The following is a 24147-nucleotide window of genomic DNA, read 5'->3' as shown; positions in this document are numbered from 1 at the left end:
TGGTTGTTGTTTTTTGCGCAGAAATTGAATGTTTGAAATGTTTTACAATATTTGTAATTCGTGTAAAACTGTTGCATATGATTGAGTTAAACCTTGTTACAGATGTGACGTTTCCACTGAGGCAGTTTGAGGCTAAAATGGCATCTTTAAGAGGTATGTCATGTAATCTTTGCCATGTATGACTTTTCCTGGAGTTTGAGAGGGTTTATCTTCATCCTGTGATATAATGTGACATAATTGTTTAAAAAAAACATATTTTAAATATAATTCGATGTATTTAACCTGCAGAAATAAAATCTTATATCAATAAAGAAGACATATTTTATATGAATTAAGTAAATTACTTCATGTGCTAAAAACATGTGTAACATCATTTAAAGTTTAATCACAGTTTGCTCACTAGATCTGGTGACATTTTATTTACCAGTATTCAATGTTTTGTTGTCCTACCAGACCTGGTGACTGTCAATGTGAGCATGTCCAGAAACTTGTTCATGGAGCGATTGGATGGTATCAAGAAACTGGAAGAGTCCATCTACCTATCCAGCAATAAACAGGCCCTTGGCTTTGTGTGGGTGCGACCTGAATCAGGTTGGCCATAGCATTGGTCTTTGAAATAGTTAAACCACTATGTTATTCAAAATCTTTGTTTAATGCTTAACTATTAAATGTGAAATCAGTATGCTGAATAGGTTGTGACCACAGCTATGCTAGAATTTTAAGTTAAGTGTACTGTCCTGTATTGTAAAGTGCCGTGAATCTCCTGATATTGTTTTCTTTAGGTCAGTATTTCTTTTTTTAATAAAATATATATGTATATCTGTTTTGTTAATGAAATTAGATGCTAATACTGTTTAATGTGTTAAAACTCAATTTAAGCCTTTTTATACCCCCGTCCGTCTGTCTGTCCGTCACACTTTTGCGTTTAGGTTTTAAAAAATGCTCATAGCTTCTATGTCCTTTCAGATGTAACCTTCATATTAAGTATGCATGTATATATGTTGACAAGGCCTTTCCATACGCACACTTATTTTGACCCCTTTGAACTTGACATTGAACTTAGGGTCAGCGTTTAGGTTTCAAAAGCTGTGTTTAGGTTTTGAAAAAGCATTTTTAGGGGCATATGTCTTCCGATGGAGACAGCTATTGTTTTTCAGTTTAAGGTGTTTTAGATATATCCAATTGGTGAAAGTAATTTGACATGTAAACGCTTTCTGCTAGGTCTGACCATTACAATCAGGGCATCAGAAATATTCCTGATTCCTGAGTATGCTGATATCAACTACATCGATGACGAGAAGTTTATAAACGGTTCTGGCTCAATGGATGTCAAAGAACAGATGGCATCCATTCGAAAAAACAACTGCAGGTAATGTCTTACCTTTTTAAACAAAAACTGCTCTTTTGTAAAGCTTGTGGAAGAAACATTATTGTTTACATTTATAGTACGGATGGTAATGAATGAATCTAATATTTGATTATTTGAAAACTTGACAAATATTCAAATGAAACATTCTGGTATGAATATTGAAAAGTGTTTTAGAAAATCATTGATATTCTCCATAAAAATTTAAGTTTGTACAACTACAAAGTCATATGAAAGATCTGTGTGCAGATAACTATCATGTATTACCGGTAGTCAGTGATTTGATAAAGCTGTCATAATCGTTTTGATAATTTGCATACAGGATGGTAGCAGGGTCAGTTTTTGTCTGGCTGATATGCAGTTTGTCTCAGTCAATCACAAAAGTCACTGACACTAAGCGTGCTGTAGGGATTTAAGGGACCTTTTCACAGATTTTAGCATTTTACTAAAGTTTGTCATTGAATGCTTTAAATTGATACGTGTACACATTGAAACTAAATGCCTCCAGTAAAAACAAGAATACAATGAATTAAAGAAAAAAAAGGTAAAAAAAGGTAAACCTAAACTGGGCTAAAACCACTTACCATTGGAGTTAAAATCTAGCACTTTAAAAACCCGTCATCTGTGCTCATACATTGATTGTTGTCTTTTATACTTTATATAAGCAATCCTCATAGTGTCACAAAATATAACAATAATAACAGAACTCTCCAAATTATTCAATGATTTTGCATTTGTAATGCTTTATAGTTTTTATGTCCCCCACTATAGTAGTGGGGGACATATTGTTTTATGTCCCCCACTATAGTAGTGGGGGACATATTGTTTTTGCCCTGTCTGTTGGTCTGTTGGTTGGTTGGTTGGTTTGCGCCAACTTTAACATTTTGCAATAACTTTTGCTATATTGAATATAGCAACTTGATATTTGGCATGCATGTGTATCTCATGGAGCTGCACATTTTGAGTGGTAAAAGGTCAAGGTCAAGGTCATCCTTCAAGGTCAGAGGTCAAATATATGTGGCCAAAATCGCTCATTTTATGAATACTTTTGCAATATTGAAGATAGCAACATGATATTTGGCATGCATGTGTATCTCATGGAGCTGCACATTTTGAGTTGTGAAAGGTCAAGGTCAAGGTCATCCTTCAAGGTCAGAGGTCAAATATATGTGGCCCAAATCGCTTATTTTTTTTAATACTTTTGCAATATTGAAGATAGCAACTTGGTATTTGGCATGCATGTGTAACTTATGGAGCTGCACATTTTGAGTGGTGAAAGGTCAAGGTCATCCTTCAAGGTCAGAGGTCAAATATATGTGGCCCAAATCGCTTATTTTATGAATACGTTTGCAATATTGAAGATAGCAACTTGGTATTTGGCATGCATGTGTAACTTATTGAGCTGCACATTTTGAGTGGTGAAAGGTCAAGGTCATCCTTCAAGGTCAGAGGTCAAATATATGTGGCCCAAATCGCTTATTTTATGAATACTTTTGAAATATTGAAGATAGCAACTTGATATTTGGCATGCATGTGTATTTCATGGAGCTGCACATTTTGAGTGGTGGAAGGTCAAGGTCATCCTTCTAGATCAAATATATGGGTCAAAATTGCTCATGTAATGTAACTTCTGCAATATTGAAGCTAGCAATTTTATATTTGACATGCATGTGTATCTCATGGAGCTGCACATTTTGAGTGGTGAAGGGTCAAGGTCAAGGTCATCCTTCAAGGTCAAACGTCATATAGGGGGACATTGTGTTTCACAAACACATCTTGTTTACAATTTAAAATCGTCAAAAGATGTAAATAATGCATATTTTAGAGCATGGTAAATGTTCATTATTACTTTTTCCTGGCATATATCATAACTAGAACAATGCCTACCCGAATAGGCAGACTACGCTACGTGTCAAAATCGATCAATTAACAGGGGTCCTGTTATCATATCGATTGTCTCACGTTCGCGGTCAAACCGAAAAAGGGGCATTGTTTAATGTGGTTGTTAATTGACTTTAATCTACTACGTCATTATTTCCCGCTGTGTAAGGGCAAAGGATAGTTGTTCACACATCTAAAGTCCAACATCGCTGAGTAAAAAATTAAAAGCAGTTTAAGTTCGATCTAACGGTACTGTATTGTTGTATTTTTTATTATATAAATGTTATAAATGAATAAAGGCGTATCAACAGCTACGCGTTACACACCGGTCTTAATAACAATAACGCAGTAGCGTCACCATCTATGTTTAGAACGCTTACACTGAAAACGCGTGGCTTGTATCTAGTAACGGAAGTAGTAATGTTTAATTTGACGTTAATAGATCAAGTGTATTTCGGATAGGCTTTCGAACTTTTGCAATTAACGATGCGAAACTAAAAAAACGTACCAAAAATGCATATGTCTATAAATATCGCTACATTTTATACATGTCCCGGAAAATCGGCAAAAGTCCCGGACAATTTAACTCAATGTCCCGGAATCGGTCTGAAAATTATGGCATGTATGGTCATGATGTTTTTTAATGTATGTGTATTTATTTGTTGTGTTTCTGTTCTTTTGTACTTTTCTGTAGATGCAGTTAACTTCTTGCATTATTTATAATTTTCATATTAATCATTATTCCCTGGGTATAAATACCATGTAATTTACATTTCCACATTTACATGTCACTGTATTTGGACCATTGCAGACACCCCCTCCCAGATGAGTACGACCTGAACATGCTGGTGGGTAACGACCTTGCCAGTGTTGCGCGAGAGATCGTGTGTGACTCCCAGAACACCAATCTCCCACGGTGCCCCAGCGACTACAAGGACGGGGACAAATATGTGGCCCAGATATTCAGCAAGCCTTGCTCTAAAGTAAGTGTATGCGTCTCATTGTGGGAAAACTGGGCTTAACCCTTTGCATGCTGGGAAATTTGTTGTCTGCTAAAATGTTGTCTGCTGAATTTCATAAATTTGCATTTTCTTCGATTTTTTTTTAAAGAATACCATCAGAATAGCAAACAGTTTTGATCCGGATGAGACGCCACGTTCTGTGGTGTCTCATCTGGATCCAAACTGTTTGCAAAGACCTTCAAAATTCGGTTCTAGCGCTGAAAGGGTTAATGCATGTCTTTAACCCTTTCCCACTTAGAAACGTATTTTGACGTGTTTGTAGTCCCTAAAAAAGTTAAATTTAATTAAAGACTTTTCTTGCTAGATTCATGTTTTAAAGGCTTCATTTCCAACCCTTTGATACTGATGAGCAGCAAACAGCATAAATCCTGCTAGTTACTCGCAGGCTGTTCTGGTTTTATGCTGGTTGCAAAAGCCATTTTCACTTTGCTTCTTTTGGGAAAACTTGGCTTAATGCATGTGCTAAAAGTGTCGTCTCAGATTTTACATGTGCAGTATGCTTATTCATGAGTCAAGTTGTTTTTTATTAAAATTCAGGATGTATATTTTAGTATTCTTGAACTCTTATAAATGAGACATTGCTACATTTTACGGCATGCATCATCAGGGGTAGTCTTCATAAATATCATGACAGTTTATAGTTATAGTTTTATGTAAAATTGTGAGTGATACATGATATGATTCTAGCAATTTAATAATTGTCAAGAAATTGTCATACCAACCATTTCTGCACTCACCTTATAGGTAAATAGGTCTACTATAGGCATCTGCCTTAACCCTTTCCCACTAAGAAGCGCAGTTAAAATGACTTTGTGCAAACAGCAAAAAACCACAACACCCTGCGAGTAATTGCAGTCTGTTTAGGATTCATGCTGTTTGCTGCTCATCAGTATCTAAGGGTTGGAACTGAAGCTTTTAAAACTTGAACCTAGTAAGAAATAAATGTAACTTTCTAAGGGACTACAAATGCGTCAAACTACGTTTTTAACCCTTTGCATGCTGGGAAATTTGTCGTCTGCTAAAATGTCGTCTGCTGAATTTCTAAAATTAGCATTTTCTTCGATTTTTTCAAAGAATATTATCAGAATAGCAAACAGTTTGGATCCTGATGAGACGCCACGTTCTGTGGCGTTTCATCTGGATCCAAACTGTTTGCAAAGGCCTTCAAAATTCGGTTCCCGCACTGAAAGGGTTAAGTGGTAATTTTGTACATCTCAGGTTCCCGAAAAGGCAGAGCATGCTCAGTTTAAGACGATCTCAACAAACACCATCCAGTGTCCTGGCAACTCTGAAATCGCCAAGGAGATCTTCAACAAGAGGTATGCTGACCCCGCATATCTGACCTTCCCGCCTGAAGAGTGCAAGAGCAACATGGAGACATGTGGACGTTGCTTGACAAAACAGGCGTGTATATCTGGTATGTTTACCTTTCAGAACCAGTTTGTTTTCGTTTCTGGCATTGTTGAATACACTTCGTGACTGTTTGGTTATACAGAAGGTCACTTATAATTACCATTTTGGACTGATTCTTTCTGATAAGAAATTGGAAGCTAATGATGAAAATCAACTTTTCATAAATAACAGCTTAAAACATGATACATTATTATTAAACATTCATTTTTTCACATATACTCGTTAGTACATGTACTTCACAATGCGGACACAAGATTATGTAGTAACACAAAGTGACGCTTTACCTATAGGTTCCAACGAGACCGACTGCTGCAACCTCCAGTGTCACGCTTCCTCGGAGTGCCAGCAGTTCTACAGTGAACAATGCCCTGCACCGGATATAGAATGTTCAAGAGGTGAATGCTTTTAAAACAGAAATATTAACACTTTTCCTGATATATTTCACTTAAAAAGACTTTCTCATGTATGTGTTTGGTATGTGTTTGACATCAAAACAATTGTTTCGTTGAGTTACATTAAGAAAATGTAGTCCATTTATAAAAAGTGAGAGCGATGATTTTCTGTGTCTTTTTACTGTTATCTCTACTATGTATGGAACTTCTTTTAGACAGGTATTATGTGGGGCTTAAAAAATATTCAAGTATCCGTGTATAGTGATTTGAAATTTTTATAGACGCAGATTGACATATAATAATTATTACTATTACAGCAGGTCCGTAAAACGATTGTCCTACAGCAATATCAATGAAGATATTCAAATAAAATCATCATCATTACATAGAACATATTTAATGCTAAATTCAAGTTTAATTGGAGAGCCACATATATCATTGTGTACTCGTATGGCAAAGGCAAACCATTTGACTATTTGTTTATTTCTTACTCATTACAGGCACTATTGTCCGAATTGGAATTGTGCCGCGGTTCGAACACATAATGGACGAATTCAGCTGTCACTTGCGACATCACCCACCGACTGCACTTTACCGATTTTCGTACGAGACGACCGTGCCATGGCTGAACTTCTCGTTTGGCTCACGGGTCAAGGAAGTTCCCTACAAGAACTTCACTGACTTCATGCATGGATTTGAGGAAGAAGCATTCATCAGAATGAATCATTTCACAGGCACGTATCTAGTTAACAATGTGTTCATAACATATAAATATAATAATAATAATAATAATAATAGTGATACATCTACTTATGATAATGCTACTACTACTGGTATTACGACATAATAATGCTACTACTACTAATATTACTACAATAACTACAGTTACTTCTACTACTACTAAGTCTACAAATAATAAAAGTAATAATATAATATAAAGAGTTGCTTTTCCATTTCTGAGACCAAATATCGCGACTAAGCTTAATTAAAATGTGTGTGGCATTATACTAATAGTGTTGTTCTAATGTCCTTTCTAGAGAGCAGATATGATGACGAGGTCATCTTGAAGGGTTCCTTCAAGCATCAGGACCCAAGGAAGGCCGAGAACTTCACACTTCATAAGATGAAAAACATTAACGACCTTCGACGATCTCCATTCACAATAAGTTCGAGCACGACTAAGTTATTTACTAAGATACAATTTGAACGTCCATTTCAACATTCTACACTAACGTGGATTGAAGGAGGTTGCGATAAGAATTTGTCTCAAATTTTGCCCTCCCAGCCAATATATGAAGACTATGGAAAAACTGTTCAACCACCGGAGAAAAGGATGGACAATGGCCAGTTTGTGTATCAAATCATGTCTAAAGATGAGCTTCCGCATATCAGGTTTTCAATACCAGGTATGGTATAATATTATTACCGTACTATTTCTTTAATATACCTTGTTAACCTCGATTCTGACCGTTCTGTAGAATAATTGCTCGTTGTTACCCAATTTAAAAATGAGTTCACATATAAATGTTTTTCACTGCGTTTAAATGTTGCACTAGTTTATTTTTATTGGAACATTTAAAACGATCGATTCACATTACTCTAATTGTTGTATACGGTCTAGCTTAAGTTAGAAGTTGAGTTTCAAGAACAAGGTCTCAGAGTACCTTTGTTTTATGATTGCGCTCGTTTTCCTCTTTTGCAGAAAATACTTCAGTTATGTCATTTTACAAGGATCGTTACGGAGATTCGAAAATGAATCCTTGGTCTTTGAATGGCGAACTGTCCTGGATAAAGCAAATGCAGTCTTGGAATATCACACTTACTGGTAACTCACTGTTTATTAGTTAAACGGAATACATGTAAATGTAATGTTTATGCGTGCAATTATTGTAGGAACAGGTCTGGACATATTGAAATGATGGTTACATTTTGTATACTGACATAGACATTGTCAGTTTGTAATTATCAAGTTAATTGCAAACTTCACTGTCTTCAAATAAAATTTACTTGTCAAAAAGGTTCTTGCAATCTGTTTTAATTAAACGCGTTAACGAATGTAGGGTTTATCATGATGATGTGTCTTTAAATATAAAATAAATCTGTTGTGATAACCTGAAACATGAAAATTACATTAACATTTCAAGATATACGCAAAACACGGGGAATAGGAGTAATTTTTGACGGCACTTGAAAAAAAAAACAACGATGTTGGGCACGTCTGATACACGTTTATCCTACGCCGTATAAATTTGTACCACCATTCATTTCTTAAACTAGGTGAGGGCACACATATCGAAAGCTTAATATTGTTCCGTTATATTCCAGGATCAGTTACCATTTGTCCCGGACTTTTTACTTTGGAAGTCTTCCTCGAAGCGACATCTGAACGCGTTGCAAACTATGACATACTTGTAGCCTGCCCAAAGGACTTTTCAACAACGTTCATTTTACGATGCAACTCGGTCAACGTTGTAGACGTTTTCTCTGTTGTCATAAACGATTCCTCCACAAGCCATAAGATTGTTTTGTCGTCCGTGCAAGGACCCCAATATTTTGTGGATTCACACAGTTATGCGGAGACATCACAAATAAACGAATCAGCGCCGTGGCTTTTCCTCTTGGCAATTGTTGCCATCTGCTTTTGCATAGCAGTATTCCTACTAATGTTCTATGTTAAGTGTAATAAAAATAAACCGAAAACTGCTGTCACGGATATCCCTGTACCTAAGCCAGATTTGGGACCGCAAATGACTTTGCTTAAGAGCATCGACAAGATTGAAGAGATTAGGGAATCCAAGAAAACCAAATTGATAAAACTTGTTCTAACTGTGCTCTACGTGACCTACGCGGTGATATTCTCTTTCTGTGCGACGTTCGGCATTTTTCATGCACTTCAACAGCATCAGATTAACGAAGTTGGAGTGGCAGTCAATGTAAGTTCTCATGTTAAGGCTCTTCTGCAAGTCAGCCTTGATGAGATTGTCAGGAAGGAGACTGATCAAGTGCAACAGATGTTGGACAAAATTGGCAAGCGTATGCATGCTTGCAGTAATCATTTAAAATCATCTTTTAATGACAGCAGTCCGCAGAATGTGAATGAAAATTTATCAAACACGATGAAACTAATTTTTAATAATAGCTCGGGAATTGTTAAAGAAAAACTAAGAGACTATTCCAGAAAAAGACTTATTGTGTACCAAAGAGGAATGACAAAATTTCTAAACGAATTTAATAAGACATTGGACAAAAACTTGAAATCAATTCAGATCAAATATGCATCTTATTTGCAATCTGTTGCTACAAACAAGTGGTTTAAGTTTCCACAACAACTGTTTATGGAGCAGCAACTACTTCAAAGAAACCCACTAAACAAGGTGACAGACAATTTAGCGGCGTTCCTGACGTGGTTGGAAATCGACAAGGTTCAGGAAATCTTCGAGATCAAAAAGATGCTGATGGAAAGGTAAGTGTTTTTGTACCTGTTATAACTAATTTATCATACTGATAGTGTGTAATATTGTAAACATGTATACATACCATTTAAGGAAAGAAGATGTCTTAAAAGTATACATGAAAATGTTAATTTACCACCTTCGCAAAAAGCAATTCATACGACAAGCATTTAATTGTAATAAATTCATTAGAAACACTATTTAAAAATCCGAGGTTTATAAAACCTTTCAGGAAGGTATTTGTTTAAATAATGTATTCAATTGTAAATGAATCGCCTTTGGAAGAACACGTAAAACAAAACACCCCACATTCCGTCATTAATCCCTATTTGTAAAATTGACAAAGCGTTTAAATCGCATTCCGACACTTATTTAGTATACTTATTTTGTTGATAGGGTTACATCTATGCTGCCGACGTTAGACTTTTCAATGCTTGAAGATGTTGGCGAGATTAGCGGCATTCAACAGAACCCTGAAGAAGATTATTTCGTCAATCTTAAGCCGTCTGCAAATTTCTTTAAGTTCTCTTTTAGCGAACAAGAAAGCAGTTTAAGATTTAACTCTGAGCCAGCGAATGGAAATGAAAATACAATGGCAACGGAAGATGACAATTCAGTACTAAGAATTCGTAGTGTTATATTGCCTCTTTTCGTAGGCGTCTTTGTGTTGTTGGATATTTGTTTGCTAGTGTATAGATCATCGTGGTTAATTCAGTCGTGGTATGCGTTTAAGCATGGTTTAGATGACCGTATTCCATGCGACACAATTACCAAAAAATTGCATTTTATACTGACTGGAAAGGATATTCCTAAGCCAGAAAATGTATGGGAGGATGGGTATGACCATATTCGGCGAATGAAAGATAAGAACTTTTGGGGTGATAGTCGTAAATACTTTGAATACTGTCGCGGATCCGACCAAGAGAGAAAAGACATTTTGAACGAGCTGTGTGCAAAAAGTCAACAGTTAGCACCCGTAAATAATAGCTCAAATAAGGGATGTTTTCACATTTACGGATTAAAAGTGTTAAAACATTCATATTCGCTATTTATGTCTGTCGTATTTTGGAGATTAGTGCTTATGTGCGCATTCGTGTTGTTATTATGTCTAGTTGCCAAAGTGACACATGATCTTGTGACAATGGAATCGGCGATATTCTTGCTGGATATAGACGCTATGCAACCACTCTTGGACAGACAAAGTGACATCAGTTTACAAGTTGTTGAGCAGTGTGTTGAATACCTCAATGAGTTTCTGGTGGTATACAAAAACAGCATTGACGGCGAGGTACAAACTATAAACAATATTCTCGTTCAAGTGGCTGAAAGACAGGTGGGTCTTGTACCAGGATAATGGTACTTGTACATAAAGTGTCTGATCAAAAGTGTATTGGTTTTGTTATATCATTAAAAATTACGGTAGAATATAAAAGTAGTTCGCGAACGATGTGTTTAAACTTTTGGCTTGCTTCTTTAATTTAATTTGTATTGCCTATCATCTTAAAGGGGCCTTTTCACAGATTTTGGCATTTTTTTTACCTTATTCATTAAATGCTTTATATTGATAAATGTAAACATTTGATCATAAAAGCTCCAGTAAAAAAATCAAGAAAAAAATTAAAAAAAGGAAAAGAACATTGCCCAGAGTAGGTTTCGAACCAGTGAACCCTGGAGTCCTGCCAGAGTCCCGAAGTAAAAACGCTTTAGCCTACTGAGCTATTCCGCCGAGTATACATGTTTGACGTGTTTTATACGTTATATAAGCAATCTTCGTAGTTTCACAAAATTTAACGACAAAAACAGAACTCTCCAAATTATTCAATCGTTTCGCGTTGAAACGCTTTATAATTTTTAGGTTTTAAAATCGTCAAAAGATGCATATAATGGCTATATTAGAGCATGGTTAATGTTCAGTAGTACTGTTTCCTCACAAATATCATAACTAAAACGAAAACTTACGAATCTGAAACAACTTTTTTCAATTTTGTCAATTTACCAAAGCGTGAAAAGATCCCTTTAATTGTCTCTAAATGTATAGGTTAAATCACGAATTCATTTACATGGGACATATTTTTGTACAGCATTTTTGATTGCGAGATGGAACCTTTTGTAGAATCCTTTAAACGAAGAAAAGACGCTTCACGTGTAATGGCAGACCGTTGACGTTGTAACGTTTGAATAACACAAATGCTCAAAATGAACAAAAATGTCGTGCACTATTTCGAACAAATAAAGTGCCTTATAGCAGTAGCCAACATTTCAACGCTAGATGTGGTATGGTTACATAGACTTAACGAGATACAAAATGCTCGTTTTTATTTTTTGGTGGCACATTATATTTCATTTTAATATCCCGCAACTATTCATGGACACACGAACACTAACTTAGTAAATAAACATGTGTTGAGTATATTGTCCCGCAAAAAACAAAAAAAGCGTGCTGTATCTTGTTAATTTTATGTTACCAGACCACAAATTATAGCGTTGAAATTTGGTCTATTGCTGTAAGGAACACTGATTTTTTTAGGTGCTAACTTTATTTTTAATCGAAATATTAAGCCAAATTTTCGTTCAAATTAAGGGTTCATGTGCTTTTAATGCTTTCTCTTATAACGAATATAAGTTGTTAATTTATTTAAAGTTTATTTTCCTGCTACCAACTAGTTATCGGCCGTTGAAGCAAATGGATTGTTTAATACCGACATTTCATTGAAGTAACGTTTATACGTAGTATCTTAGGTAAAATCCACGAACTCGTGAAAACATGAAAACAAATGTTTCGTGTTCTGAGAAAACTGGGCACAATGCATGTGCGTAAAGTGTCGTCCCAGATTAGCCTGTGCAGTTCGCACAGGCTAATCAGGGACGACACTTTCCGCTTCTATGACATATTTCGTGAAAATGAAGTCTCTTTATAGCAAAGATCCAATTTAGGCGGAAAGTGTCGTCCCTGAGTAGCCTGTGTGGACTGCACAGGCTAATCTGGGACGACACTGTACGCACATGCATTATGACCAGTTTTCTAAGATCACGACTTAAATGTTTCTGTGTGTTATTGCAGCAACTGTTATTGAACACCGTGATCACAGACATGTGCAACCTGGCGGGCTCCGAGTCCTGCGACTTTGGCACGAATCTAGTCACCCTGTCGATCACTTCGTGCAACTTCTTGCCGCTGCATGCACATCTAAGCCCAGGTGAGATTCCGTCGACGACCTGTCTGTAGGAAACGCGTTACTGTTCTTAATTTAAGAAATATTTGGAAATTTAATATCATATCAATAAATGGCGGTTCACCGCCCTCAGGAGTCTAGACTTATGATCTTTTAAAAAAGCATCGTTTTAAATGATAAGAAATACAGATTTATTTCCTTATTAGGCAGTAAGAGTTTTATTTCAGTTGTAAACCTTTCGAGGGTAATCGTTTTTAAGCGTTACAATGAACAGGTAAGTCGCAATTTCTATAATATGCCTAGCCTAAGATGTGTGTCTTAATGCTTCAGACTTGCTGCGCTTTAAGTTGTTATAAGAGAAGCAATGTTCTGTTTTCAGGTGTTCATAGTGAGATGTTTCTCGATGCAGTCAAGGCAGAGTTATCTCCGTTAGTTCTCAATCTTCGTGACATCATTTTCAATTCCGTTTACCTACTGCTGATTAGCGCGTGCTTAATGATCATTTGTCAGATCGCCGCCCGCGTTATATTTGTGTATCTTGGGAATTCAAACCATTTAAAGCTGACCAAACTATACCAGTTGCCGAGTGTTTGCAGTGACATGGACGGGTCTCCTCGGTACCGCGGGGGTAATGAGGACGAAAAGCAATCCAATGTAGCAGAAAGTTGTGAAAGTGGCGTATACGACTTGACCAATTAGTCTTAATTAGCATTGAATTGTATGTAATTTAAAATTATACGAGGCTTCGCTCTTGAATTGAGATTTTTTTAGATCAGTATTGTGCTTTTTAAATCCGAGTTTATGACGATACATACTTGTTTTTTTTTAAATGACGTTGCTTAATGTTATGTATATGCCGTTTATTGCATTGTGTTTATATTGTACGATCATATTTTGATGATGTCTTTGTTACATGAAATCTGCTGTTATAATGTTGTTTGGTTTTACATGCTGTGATTCTCTCATTAAAACAGTGAAACAACAATGTCTGTTTGAACAGCGTATATCAATTTGGCATACTTAACATCAAACTCTGACATCCAAAACGAAGGAATCTGTAATGGCATTACCCATTATTATTTTATTAGTCGTTTTGTGATTTCAAAATCGAACTGTAAGTAGAATAAAACTTTTTATAATACGGTTCATTATATAATCCAAGCTAAAACAAATTCATTTATGAAAATAACATACTTTTGTAAAACAATAGAATAGCTGATGAACACTATCTGCTTTAAATATTATTCACTGACCAAATTGTTCTCGAGTGTGTGCAGAGCAAAGGCCGAATCGCATCGGAGAGCGAGGGCAATGTGGGCGAAATGCAATCCAATGAAGCAGAAAGTTGTGAAGTAGGGTTTACCACTTGACCAATTAGATTAATTAGATTTGCATTTGACCAACATATGTATGAGACTTTTTATCTGCAGACTTGCTTTTTAAGGTCGAGTGTGTGACATTTGCTTATTCTGAAATGGAATTGCTTAATATTATGTTCATGCTTAATATTATGTATATGTATGTGTTGTTTATTACATGATGTCTTTGTTGTTGTAAGATCATGTTTTGATGATGTTTTTGTTACAGGAAATTTATTGTTATAAATGTGTTCGGTAACTTTTTGCGTGTTCGTCTAATAAAAGGGCCTAGCTTTGTGAAGAAGGGGTTTACTGCATGTGCGTAAAGTGTCACAGGCACAGGCTAATCAGGGACGACACTTTCAACCTTAAGTTGATTTTTGCTAAGAAGATACTTTCTTGAAACGAAAGATATCATATAAGCGGAAAGTGTCGTCACTGATTAGCTTGTGTGGACTGCACAGGCTAATCTGAGACGACACTTCGCACATGCATTAAACCCCTTTTTCACAGAGCACGACCCAAAATCTATATTGTCCCAACTTCATGTAAATTTGGATATTATAAGCTTGAATGCATGTCTGGAAATAAAATATGGGGAACGTCAGGTCAAGGTCACTGTTAATTGACATATTTAACCCATTTATGCCTAGTGGACTCTCCCACCCTAAATGGGATCAATTTATTTCCAAAAGTAGGGATGTCTAGTATATTTATTTCTATATTTAGAATATTTCTTACAGAAATTCCTTTAAGCAAACAGCGCAGACCCTGATGATCATCTGGGTCTACGCTGTTTGCCAAGGCCTTTTTTCTAGACGCTAGGCATACATGGGTTAAAGGCCCTGCTCATTAACTCTAGTAATGATGAAGGTATCGTGCTGTGTTTGTAGATTACATGCAAACCTTGAGTGTGATCAGTTTTACCAATCTTGATGATACTTTGGATGTAGAACGCGTGGAGTGAGAACTAGCATGGGAATGCATTTGGGGTCAGAGGTTTCGAGATCAAGTTCACTGTTTCTTATAATAGAATAAAGATTCTCCTTAACCAGTCGATAACTAATGTATATGTTGGCGTGTGAGTTGTCATAGGTAGATGCCTTATGAGAAGACATCACTTGTGATTTCATACCGGATGTGTGAGGTCAATATGAAGATCACTGCGACCACAATAAATAACAGATTCTGCTTAATAACGTATCTTGCTGTGGTGATATTATAATAAAACGTCATCTTTAGAAACGCATCAGTTCGCACTCCGGACATCTAGACATTGTTCGTCTTTTCCAACTCTAACTTTAATAACGCTCATTGGGTCATTGTCGACCTGAAATGGCCCAAAAGTCACCCGGGGATGACAAGAAGCCGATTCATGTCTCCTTGGGGTGACTTCAAGATATTAATGACCCAATGAGCGTTAATAACTTTCGTTGAATTGCGAAATCGACAAATACATTTCAAACAGCCATATAAATTCTACTCATTCCGTGTACATACTTTACATATAAAATATCATTAAACACGAGAACATTGTAATGCATAGTAAGCCATAACAAGAACAGGTTTGTACATATCACAAACACATACAGACATGAGAGAGAAATTTAAGTGTTAAATTAAACCTCTTATATTTAAGAATTTATTTCCGGCTTACTGTTGATACCTCTTAAAAACATACAAAATGACTTGTGTTCATTTAAGAGAATATTTCTTGTACGAAAAACTGAAGTTGATAAATATAAGTACACAATCACACTATTACTAACGTTCTATAGTATTCTCTATTTATATATGCACCTACATTTTAAAGATACCTTTATCTACTTCACATTGTCTTTATAGCTTTGTTTATTTGTACATTATTCAAACCCGCATTAAATATTAAGTACTACCAAGTATAATGTGACAAGCTGTGTACATAACTTTCTTGTATTTTGGCCCCGGCGTCATGATGTTGAAGGCTAGACTGGCCTGTTTTAATATCGTTCCCTCTGTCATTTCTTCCCTTTTCGCAAAGATTGGTAAAGTAGATTTGAATATTTCTTCCAGCCTCAACTCAAACGATTATGGGTTATTACGATTTCCTTAAATCCAAGCATTGCGCCCTTTAACTGTACGTATCCTTCGATCTTGAGCTAATAAATTAGCTAGCCAGCACATGTAAAGTGGATGTACTGTGTATGAAAGACACAGATTCTTTTTAATATTGAAAGTTTAACATACACCTTTCATTGATTAGCACTAAACATGTGCACGATGCATTAAAAAGTCGCGCTGTATAAGTAATTGCATATATATTCAAAACGCTGATAGCGTATAAAGAATATTTACAAGACAAGACATAAGACTAAGTCATAGTTATCAGGGTATCCATATCTTTTGAAAAAAACCATCTAAAACGTAGTTTCGTTACAATAACTATAGTTGGTATATGGTGTCAAAGCCCTAAATCATTTTAATAGCTTTTCGATACTTACAATACTAGGACACTTAAATGTGTAATACTTAACACGCGCGTAATGGGTTCATGTTTTCATATGTAATTGTTTTTAGGATCGCTTGAGACGCGGGCAAGGTTTGTTATTAACCCATTTATGCCTAGCGTATAGAAAAAAAAGCCTTGGCAAACAGCGTAGACACAGATAAGACGCTTGCGGCGTCTCATCTGGGTCTGCGCTGTTTGCTTAAAGGAATTTCCGTAAGAAATATTTTAAATATAGAAATAAATATACTAGGCATCCCTTATTTTGGAAATAAATTGATCCAATTTAGAAGGATGGGAGAGTCCACTAGGCATAAATGGGTTAATTCCGGGATGAGTGTGAATTCCAGCTGACCCGTAAACCTGTTTAAGTCCCAATTGTTTGCCAGTTTCAAGGCGGTGATCCTAGTTTTAATCATTTTATACCTATAGTTGGTTTTCTGTTATAGTAAAGGTGAACACAAAGTTCTCTCTTCTTGATATAGTTTTTTAAGTTTCATTGTTTGCTATATTGGAAAGTATTTCAGGTGGGTCATTGTGTTATGTACCCCAGATAAGTGTGTTTTTCCTAGTATCTTGCACATGTCCAAGTAAGGCTGAAATGGTTGAATGTTTTTGTTTAAAAACTATTGTTCGCATACAATGCAATTCCCTTTTCTGTTAATACCGTTTTCTTTTGTAAACGAAAAATCGAAATAATAATTTTAATAAATGGATCATTTGATTTACGACAGAAGTGATATGGTGAGCGGCCGAGTTATGGAAAGAGTATGTGGGTTGCGGGGGTGCGCGAGTTACTTTCCAACGAGGCAACACTGTTTTGCATTGCATACATCGATTCCCTTGTTGATCGCTGAATGGTTATCCACAGTAAAGACACCAGTCTTGTAATCATGGTTGTTCTCTATATAGGTGTAGAAAGTCGTGTGTGGACATGATTGAGCTGGACATCTGCAATGAACATTTGAAAACCATAGAATGTTATTGCGAGAGCCACACAGAGTTGTGTTGCAGCGTGTGTAAAATGGTTTACCGTAAACACGATAGTTTTATCCAAATTGTTGTTTGTTTGTGGCAAGATATGAAAACGATAAAATAATCTGGCTGGCAAAGCGATGTTAAAAACTATACATACAACACGAGACAGACAATATAGTTAAAGTATTTAACGATGCAAAACGTAAAATGTTGGCAGAGGTGGACGCCGTTAACGCAGACAAAAGGAAGACGCTCGACAAGATTAATAATACACTGTCGTTTGCTCGTGCGCAACAGTCAGTGCCCGTTTTTCTAATGGGTAAGAAAAAGGAATGCCTCAACAAATCTAATAAGTCCATCAAGAAGTCCGTGGAGCTTCCCTATTGTTTTAGTAGATAAAAAGAAAAATAACCATGACTCAAACAAAGATAATAAAGACGAGAAAAGGTTTTGTGTTGATTTTAGACAATTAAACAAAATTACAAAACCAATTGCCTATCCATTACCATTAATAGATGATTTATTGCCGTTATTAGGTAAAAGTAAATATTTCACCAGTTTAGATTTGATATCGGGATATTGGCAAATACCTATAAAGGAAGAGGACAGAGAAAAAACGGCTTTCGCTTCGGGATTCAGGGGTCTATTTCAATTTAATGTTATGCCCTTCGGTGCCTCCTCCGCCGGTGCTATATTTCAAGAATTGGCTAATAAAGTACTCAAAGGTTGTGAGAGCTTCGCTGTGGCGTATCTAGACGATATTCTAATATTTTCACCTGACTTGCAATCTCATTTATCACACGTAGATACAGTACTACAGAGTCTCAGTAAACATAACCTAAAGCTAAAACTATCAAAATGTCAATTCTTACAAAGAGAGACTAGATACATAGGCTTCATCATAGATCAAAATGGTATAAGGCCGGATCCGTTAAAAGTAGAAGCGATCCGACAATTCCCTAGGCCAAAGTGCGTGCGCGATGTACGATCCATCTTAGGTGCTGCAGGATTTTATAGGAGATTCTGTCCGTCGTATTCAGAAGTAGTCGAGCCACTCATTAATCTCACGAGAAAGAATGTCCCATTTAAATGGTCAAAACAATGCGAAGATAGTTTCATACAATTAAAAGACTCATTTACGCAAATCCCTTATCTTTCATACCCTGATCCGAAAAAAGTTTATATACTGTATACTGATGCATCTGATAAATGCATTGGATCTTGCTTAACTCAAAAATGCGGGAATAACGAAACCGGAGATTATGTAGGGGAAAAACCGATATTCTTTCTATCACACCGATTAAACCCAACACAATGTAAATATAGTACTATTGAGAAAGAATGTTACAGCATATTTTACAGTCTAAATAAATTACACCATTATTTACACAACGCCGAATTTGTTATCAAAACGGATCATCGCCCGTTAAAATTCCTTCTTGAATCTCCGATGCAAAACAAGAAAATACAATTATGGGCCTTAAGTATAGCAGGTTACAATTGCAAAATTGAGTTTATATCGGGAAAAAAGAATATAATTGCCGACTTTCTAAGCCGACCCCCAAACACCAAAATAACGAATGACCGAGACGAACAAACGGAAATAGAATTAGATATTAACGATAAACATACGATTAGTTCGGAAATAAATGGACAAAACCAGACGCGCGAAATTAATGTAATTGACTCTACGCATATCGATCACAGACAAATAATTGATAATAGCACGATCCCACAAACGGTTATAAATAACGAGACAATCGAACCCGATAAAATAAACGATTGTAACATGGAAACTGAACAAGGAAAAGACCCACACATATCTGAGATTAAAACGAGATTAAAATTAGGGAAACCAAACAAACACGAAGATGATAAATTTATTATGGTTGATGGGATATTATACTATATATCGAGCGTCGATGAAGAACCTACCTTTAGGCTGTTTGTACCTAAACACCTAACTGGTTCAGTTGTCAAGCAATACCATGATGAAAACGGGCATCCTGGGTCTCAAAGGCTTTTTCAGACACTAAAAGAAAAATATTACTGGCCTAAAATGTTCAAAGAATTGAATGATTATGTATCTAAGTGCATTATATGTCAAAGTAGAAATTTAAAAGCAATTAAAGCTCCCATATCGTCAGATACCTCAATACCGCCGTTTCCGTTTTCAGTTGTTTCCATAGATAAATGCGGTCCATATCCGAAAACGCTTTCCGGAAATAGATATATAATATGTTTCGTAGATCAATTCTCAGGATACATAGAAGCGTTCGCATCACCTGATAAATCTTCTGATAGCGTAATACACCTGTTAATGAACGAGATTTATTGCCGTCATAGTTGTCCTATAAGAATTATAACTGATAACGGAAAAGAATTCACAAGCACAGCTTTCACTGAAATATTAAAATCAATGAACATTGACCACGTAAAGACGACAATATATCATCCCGCGTCTGGCATGAACGAGCGTTCACATGGGACTATGAACAATATACTATCAAAACGGGTTCAAGAATATGTACAACAATGGGACGAACATTTAAACGTGTCTTTAGCGGCAATGAGATTTTGTACATCCGAGACTTCGAAGCACACACCGTTCTTCTTACTTTTTAATAGAGACCCTATTCTTCCAATAGACAACTTGTTAAAGCCTAGACGTAAATATCACGGTGAAGATTATCATAAAATAATATAAGAAGAACAACACAAATCATTTAAAAAGGTACGTAGACAAGCTGATTATGCGAATAAAAATACGAAAGATATTAAATTCGAAATCAATGACCCCGTTTACTACAAAAACTTTCAACGTACGAATAAATTAGACAGTAAATGGAGGCCATATTATCGAATAATCGAACAAAAGTCGCCGTTAACATACGTAATAAAGAATCAGTTAGACAACTCAACTATTAAAGTTCACGCTGATCAAATAAGGCACGCAAATATCGATGAATGGCCAATGATAAATAAACCACTAGCGCGCCCGATTAGAAAAGCAAATTTAGCCTTTGCGGACGACACATTATCTTCTGATAGCGATTCAAATACGTCAGTACATGGGTTACCTGTAATTACGCAACAGACCCGACAGATTAGAGATAATACGGACGACGAGGAAAATATTCCGCTTGCGGAACTGCAAAAACATTTGAGAAACAAACAATTCGCGGATATACAGTCAAGCTCCATTGAATCAGATACGATGCATTACAATAACGGTAATTCACAAAACTCACCTGTACGTAGGTTTGAAAATGATTCTTCAGACGATCAGATGCAAATTGACGCGGTAGCGTTAAAACACAAAAAACGAAAATTGACAAAAAAGACTTCACGTTCAAATAACGCAATGAAGAAAGCAATTTTCACGTGCCTTTAGACAATGGCTGAACACATGTAAATGAATGGACTACAAAATAAAGCGAGATAGATGTCGAGACTTAAAGACCCCAAAAATTTTGTATATAGAGAAATATGTTTTGAATGTATATGTAGTATATATGTAAAAACAGGATTATAGAGGACGGTATCGTCCGATTTTGATAATGTATCGTCATTAGCATTGATTTACGGGTTTAGAATGAAATGAAAATGTCATATTTAAGTCTACGGGTGATATAATAGATATATTTCAGTAATATGTAACAAACAGAAAATATAAGAATCGTGACTCGTAAAATGCACATAAACAATTAGTAGGTACATTAAGAGGGAAGAAACGCGACATTCCGATGCGTAAAATATAAGAATCGTGACTCGCAAAATGCATACAAACAATTAGTAAGTACATTAAGTGAGAAAGAGCGACATTCCGATACGTTTTCCAGGTGTGAATACAAATTGGCTTGTCAAATTAAATGGAGACCCGCGAATACAGAAGGCGTACAATCCGTAGGGATGGTCTGTCATCTGTCTATGAACGCCAAGATACACACGTTTGACGCCCATTACTTGATGACAGGCGTGGGTCACGAATTAGGCGAGTACGGAACGAAATTGGTATAAATAACCATCAAAATAGGCGGACTCACTAAGTACGTTCGATTACGTGACAAGCTTATGACAACGCACTTGACAACGACATTAACCAACGCTAGGCATACATAACATTTTAATACAGTTTGTAAAGATCCTTAAAAGCAAAGCAGTGGATCTTTTATTAGTATTATGTAAAAGAAAAGATACAACTATATTGCTATGATTCATTAAAAATTTGATACTGATCGAATATGTAGTTTATTCTTTTTCGTTTCTTTATAAGAATAACTACATTAAGACAAGGGATTTTGTTTGTAAATTTTTGTTCTCAAAGTAAATAAAACATAATAAAGCACAATGCATTTCATTGAATAGACAAACGCGTATAGTTTAAATAAAACATCATAAATTTGCGTCATGTGAATCGCGTTCCTTTAGCACATTAATTTTATTTGGGTATATCTTATCATAGGTGTGAATAGTAATCTGAGTGCTTCTATAGCAAATTCCATTAATATGTAAATAAAAGGCCCGTTTATCATTTCATGTAATTGACCCTATAAGATTTGCCAATGCGATACAAGTTAAGGAGAAAAGCAGCGCTCCTGACATCGTTGGCGTGGTTTGCCTGCAGCAACATGCGTTCATAACGCATTTGAGATCGTGATCAGATATTAACACCCCGACAAAGAAGAAGAATATGTCATCGGCATACCGATATCTTCGACGACGATGTATCCGTCGAGAATCAGATGACGCAACAGACGACTTCAATTAGGATCCAACATTGTCGACATGGATCCAAATTGTGAACCGGCATCAGTACCATACAACGAGTGGACTGTTAATGGACATTTCACGCGTCGTCGAAAATGATTTTTAAAGATACGATGATATGAAAGGACTTGACGATGAAAACTCGCGCGTACTTTGTACATATTAGGTGAACATTTTATCGTCTATGAACTTATATATATATGTGTGTTACCTTTATTACATGTACATAAACACTAATTATAATACTACAGTCATGAATGCAGACATTCTCCAGAACTATATATAATAAATGTTTGAAGTATTCTAGATCGTGCAACAGCCGAGGACCAACAGCTTCTCCGACCGACCATCATCGTCTTCATTCGGAAGCCACCGTCTTCAATCGACTGCATGTTACCATCTACAACCAGATGTCACATACTCTCCAACCGGACATCTCATCTCTTCACCTAGACGCCACATCGCCTCCAGCAAAGATGTCAAAAATGGACACCATTCGTATCGGATTTCCCAAATCAGTGACGCATTCCACGTCATTGTGATTGACATTGACTATTTGAATATTCCGACGTTTTATTATTTCAGCAGATTTTCATCATATATATGTTTTAGTCACTGATGTTTTCATGTTTGCGTGTTTGATTTTCTACATCGTATGTATTAATATGTTTTCGTTTACTTCCATACTTACATTCTTAAAGATTTTTCTGTATCCTAAAATACATAAAAATCAAGTTGAGAGGATAAGTTGTGTCAAATAATGATGAGAAAATGGGTGAAATATTTGGGTTTTCTTTATGTACGAAATATTGACAAGTATATCAGTAGCGAGTATGCATGACGGTCAAAAGATTAAATATTTGGATCTGGTGTGTGTTTAACAACAAAGGGGTTACAATGCTGTTGACACAAGCCTTAGGCTGTATTTGCATTATTTATTATTTGTACCATAACGCTCATTAACGTGTGCATACTTGAGTAGTGACTTCTCCAGATTGTAATTCAGCCAATTAGAAATAAACACACATAGAACACTGACCAATGGGATAGATAACTGAGTTTCACGGGGCAGATGTTAGAGGGAAACAAGACAGTTAGCGTTTAGACTTGGAGGTGTACGGATCGAGAAAGATACGATCATGTAGCTATCAGACTGTATTTGTATAACCGAAAATATTAAGTATGTTAGACATTAAATTGGACTAGAAACTGATACATGGTGTTGTTGAATATTTTATCCTGTATTATGCAGAGAAATTAACATAAATAGAGAGGGACCGACTTGTCCCATGCGCGGCACGAGAAAATGGGAGTTAATGCAAAACTCGTCATCTTGGCAATTCGCGCATGACGAGATATCGAATGATAGGCTACATACCGGTAATTTAAGAGTAATGAACATTGTTAGTAACTATCCCAGCAAACATGCGTCGTCAATACAACGTCAGATTATAGTCGGATTTTGGTTGGCTGGTTATCAACCAAATGCCAACGTTGGTACAACGTTAAATTTCTAACATCAATAAAACGTTAGTTATCAACGTTGTACCAACGTCAACCCAACGTTGTATATTTATAAGAGTTAAATTTGATGATAACCGAGCCGGGTGGTTTAAACCGCTCAAAATATGAAAGAAAAAGTAAATAACTTTTACAGTAAAATCGCTAAAAATCTGCAGGTGCCTTATTAACTCCCCTGCAGAATATCGAAATAGGTGGCGCTGCATTTCAACTCACAATTTCGTACCATTCGGTACCCCTCGCAGATTATCATAATCGGACTCGGGAGAAATACGGGTTGAAAGTAGTCCGCCCACGTGATACCATTTTAAGAATGTTACAACAACAAAAACAATA

General features: G+C 36.1%; 1 protein-coding gene across 14 annotated transcripts in view; it reads left to right on the top strand.

Annotated features, from left to right (window-relative positions):
• Positions 1–24147, top strand: part of LOC127835070 (uncharacterized) — a 322519-nt gene that overhangs the window by 147040 nt on the left and 151332 nt on the right. For 3 of the 14 annotated variants that reach the window (XM_052361326.1, XM_052361315.1, XM_052361321.1), the window contains exon 11: positions 103–153. In XM_052361326.1, the coding sequence (XP_052217286.1) occupies positions 103–153 (51 nt within the window). Of the gene's footprint in view, positions 1–102; positions 154–450; positions 592–1221; positions 1370–4058; positions 4231–5487; positions 5687–5972; positions 6078–6574; positions 6809–7111; positions 7481–7776; positions 7900–8399; positions 9538–9922; positions 10860–12587; positions 12724–13078; positions 14533–24147 lie in introns of those variants that run through there. The other 11 variants (XM_052361328.1, XM_052361327.1, XM_052361320.1 and 8 more) reach the window with 11 other exon arrangements.

Source organism: Dreissena polymorpha, chromosome 6, assembly GCF_020536995.1.
Source record: "Dreissena polymorpha isolate Duluth1 chromosome 6, UMN_Dpol_1.0, whole genome shotgun sequence".
In the NCBI taxonomy this organism is placed as follows: Eukaryota; Metazoa; Mollusca; class Bivalvia; order Myida; family Dreissenidae; genus Dreissena; species Dreissena polymorpha.
This window is presented reverse-complemented; position numbering and strand designations above follow the sequence as displayed.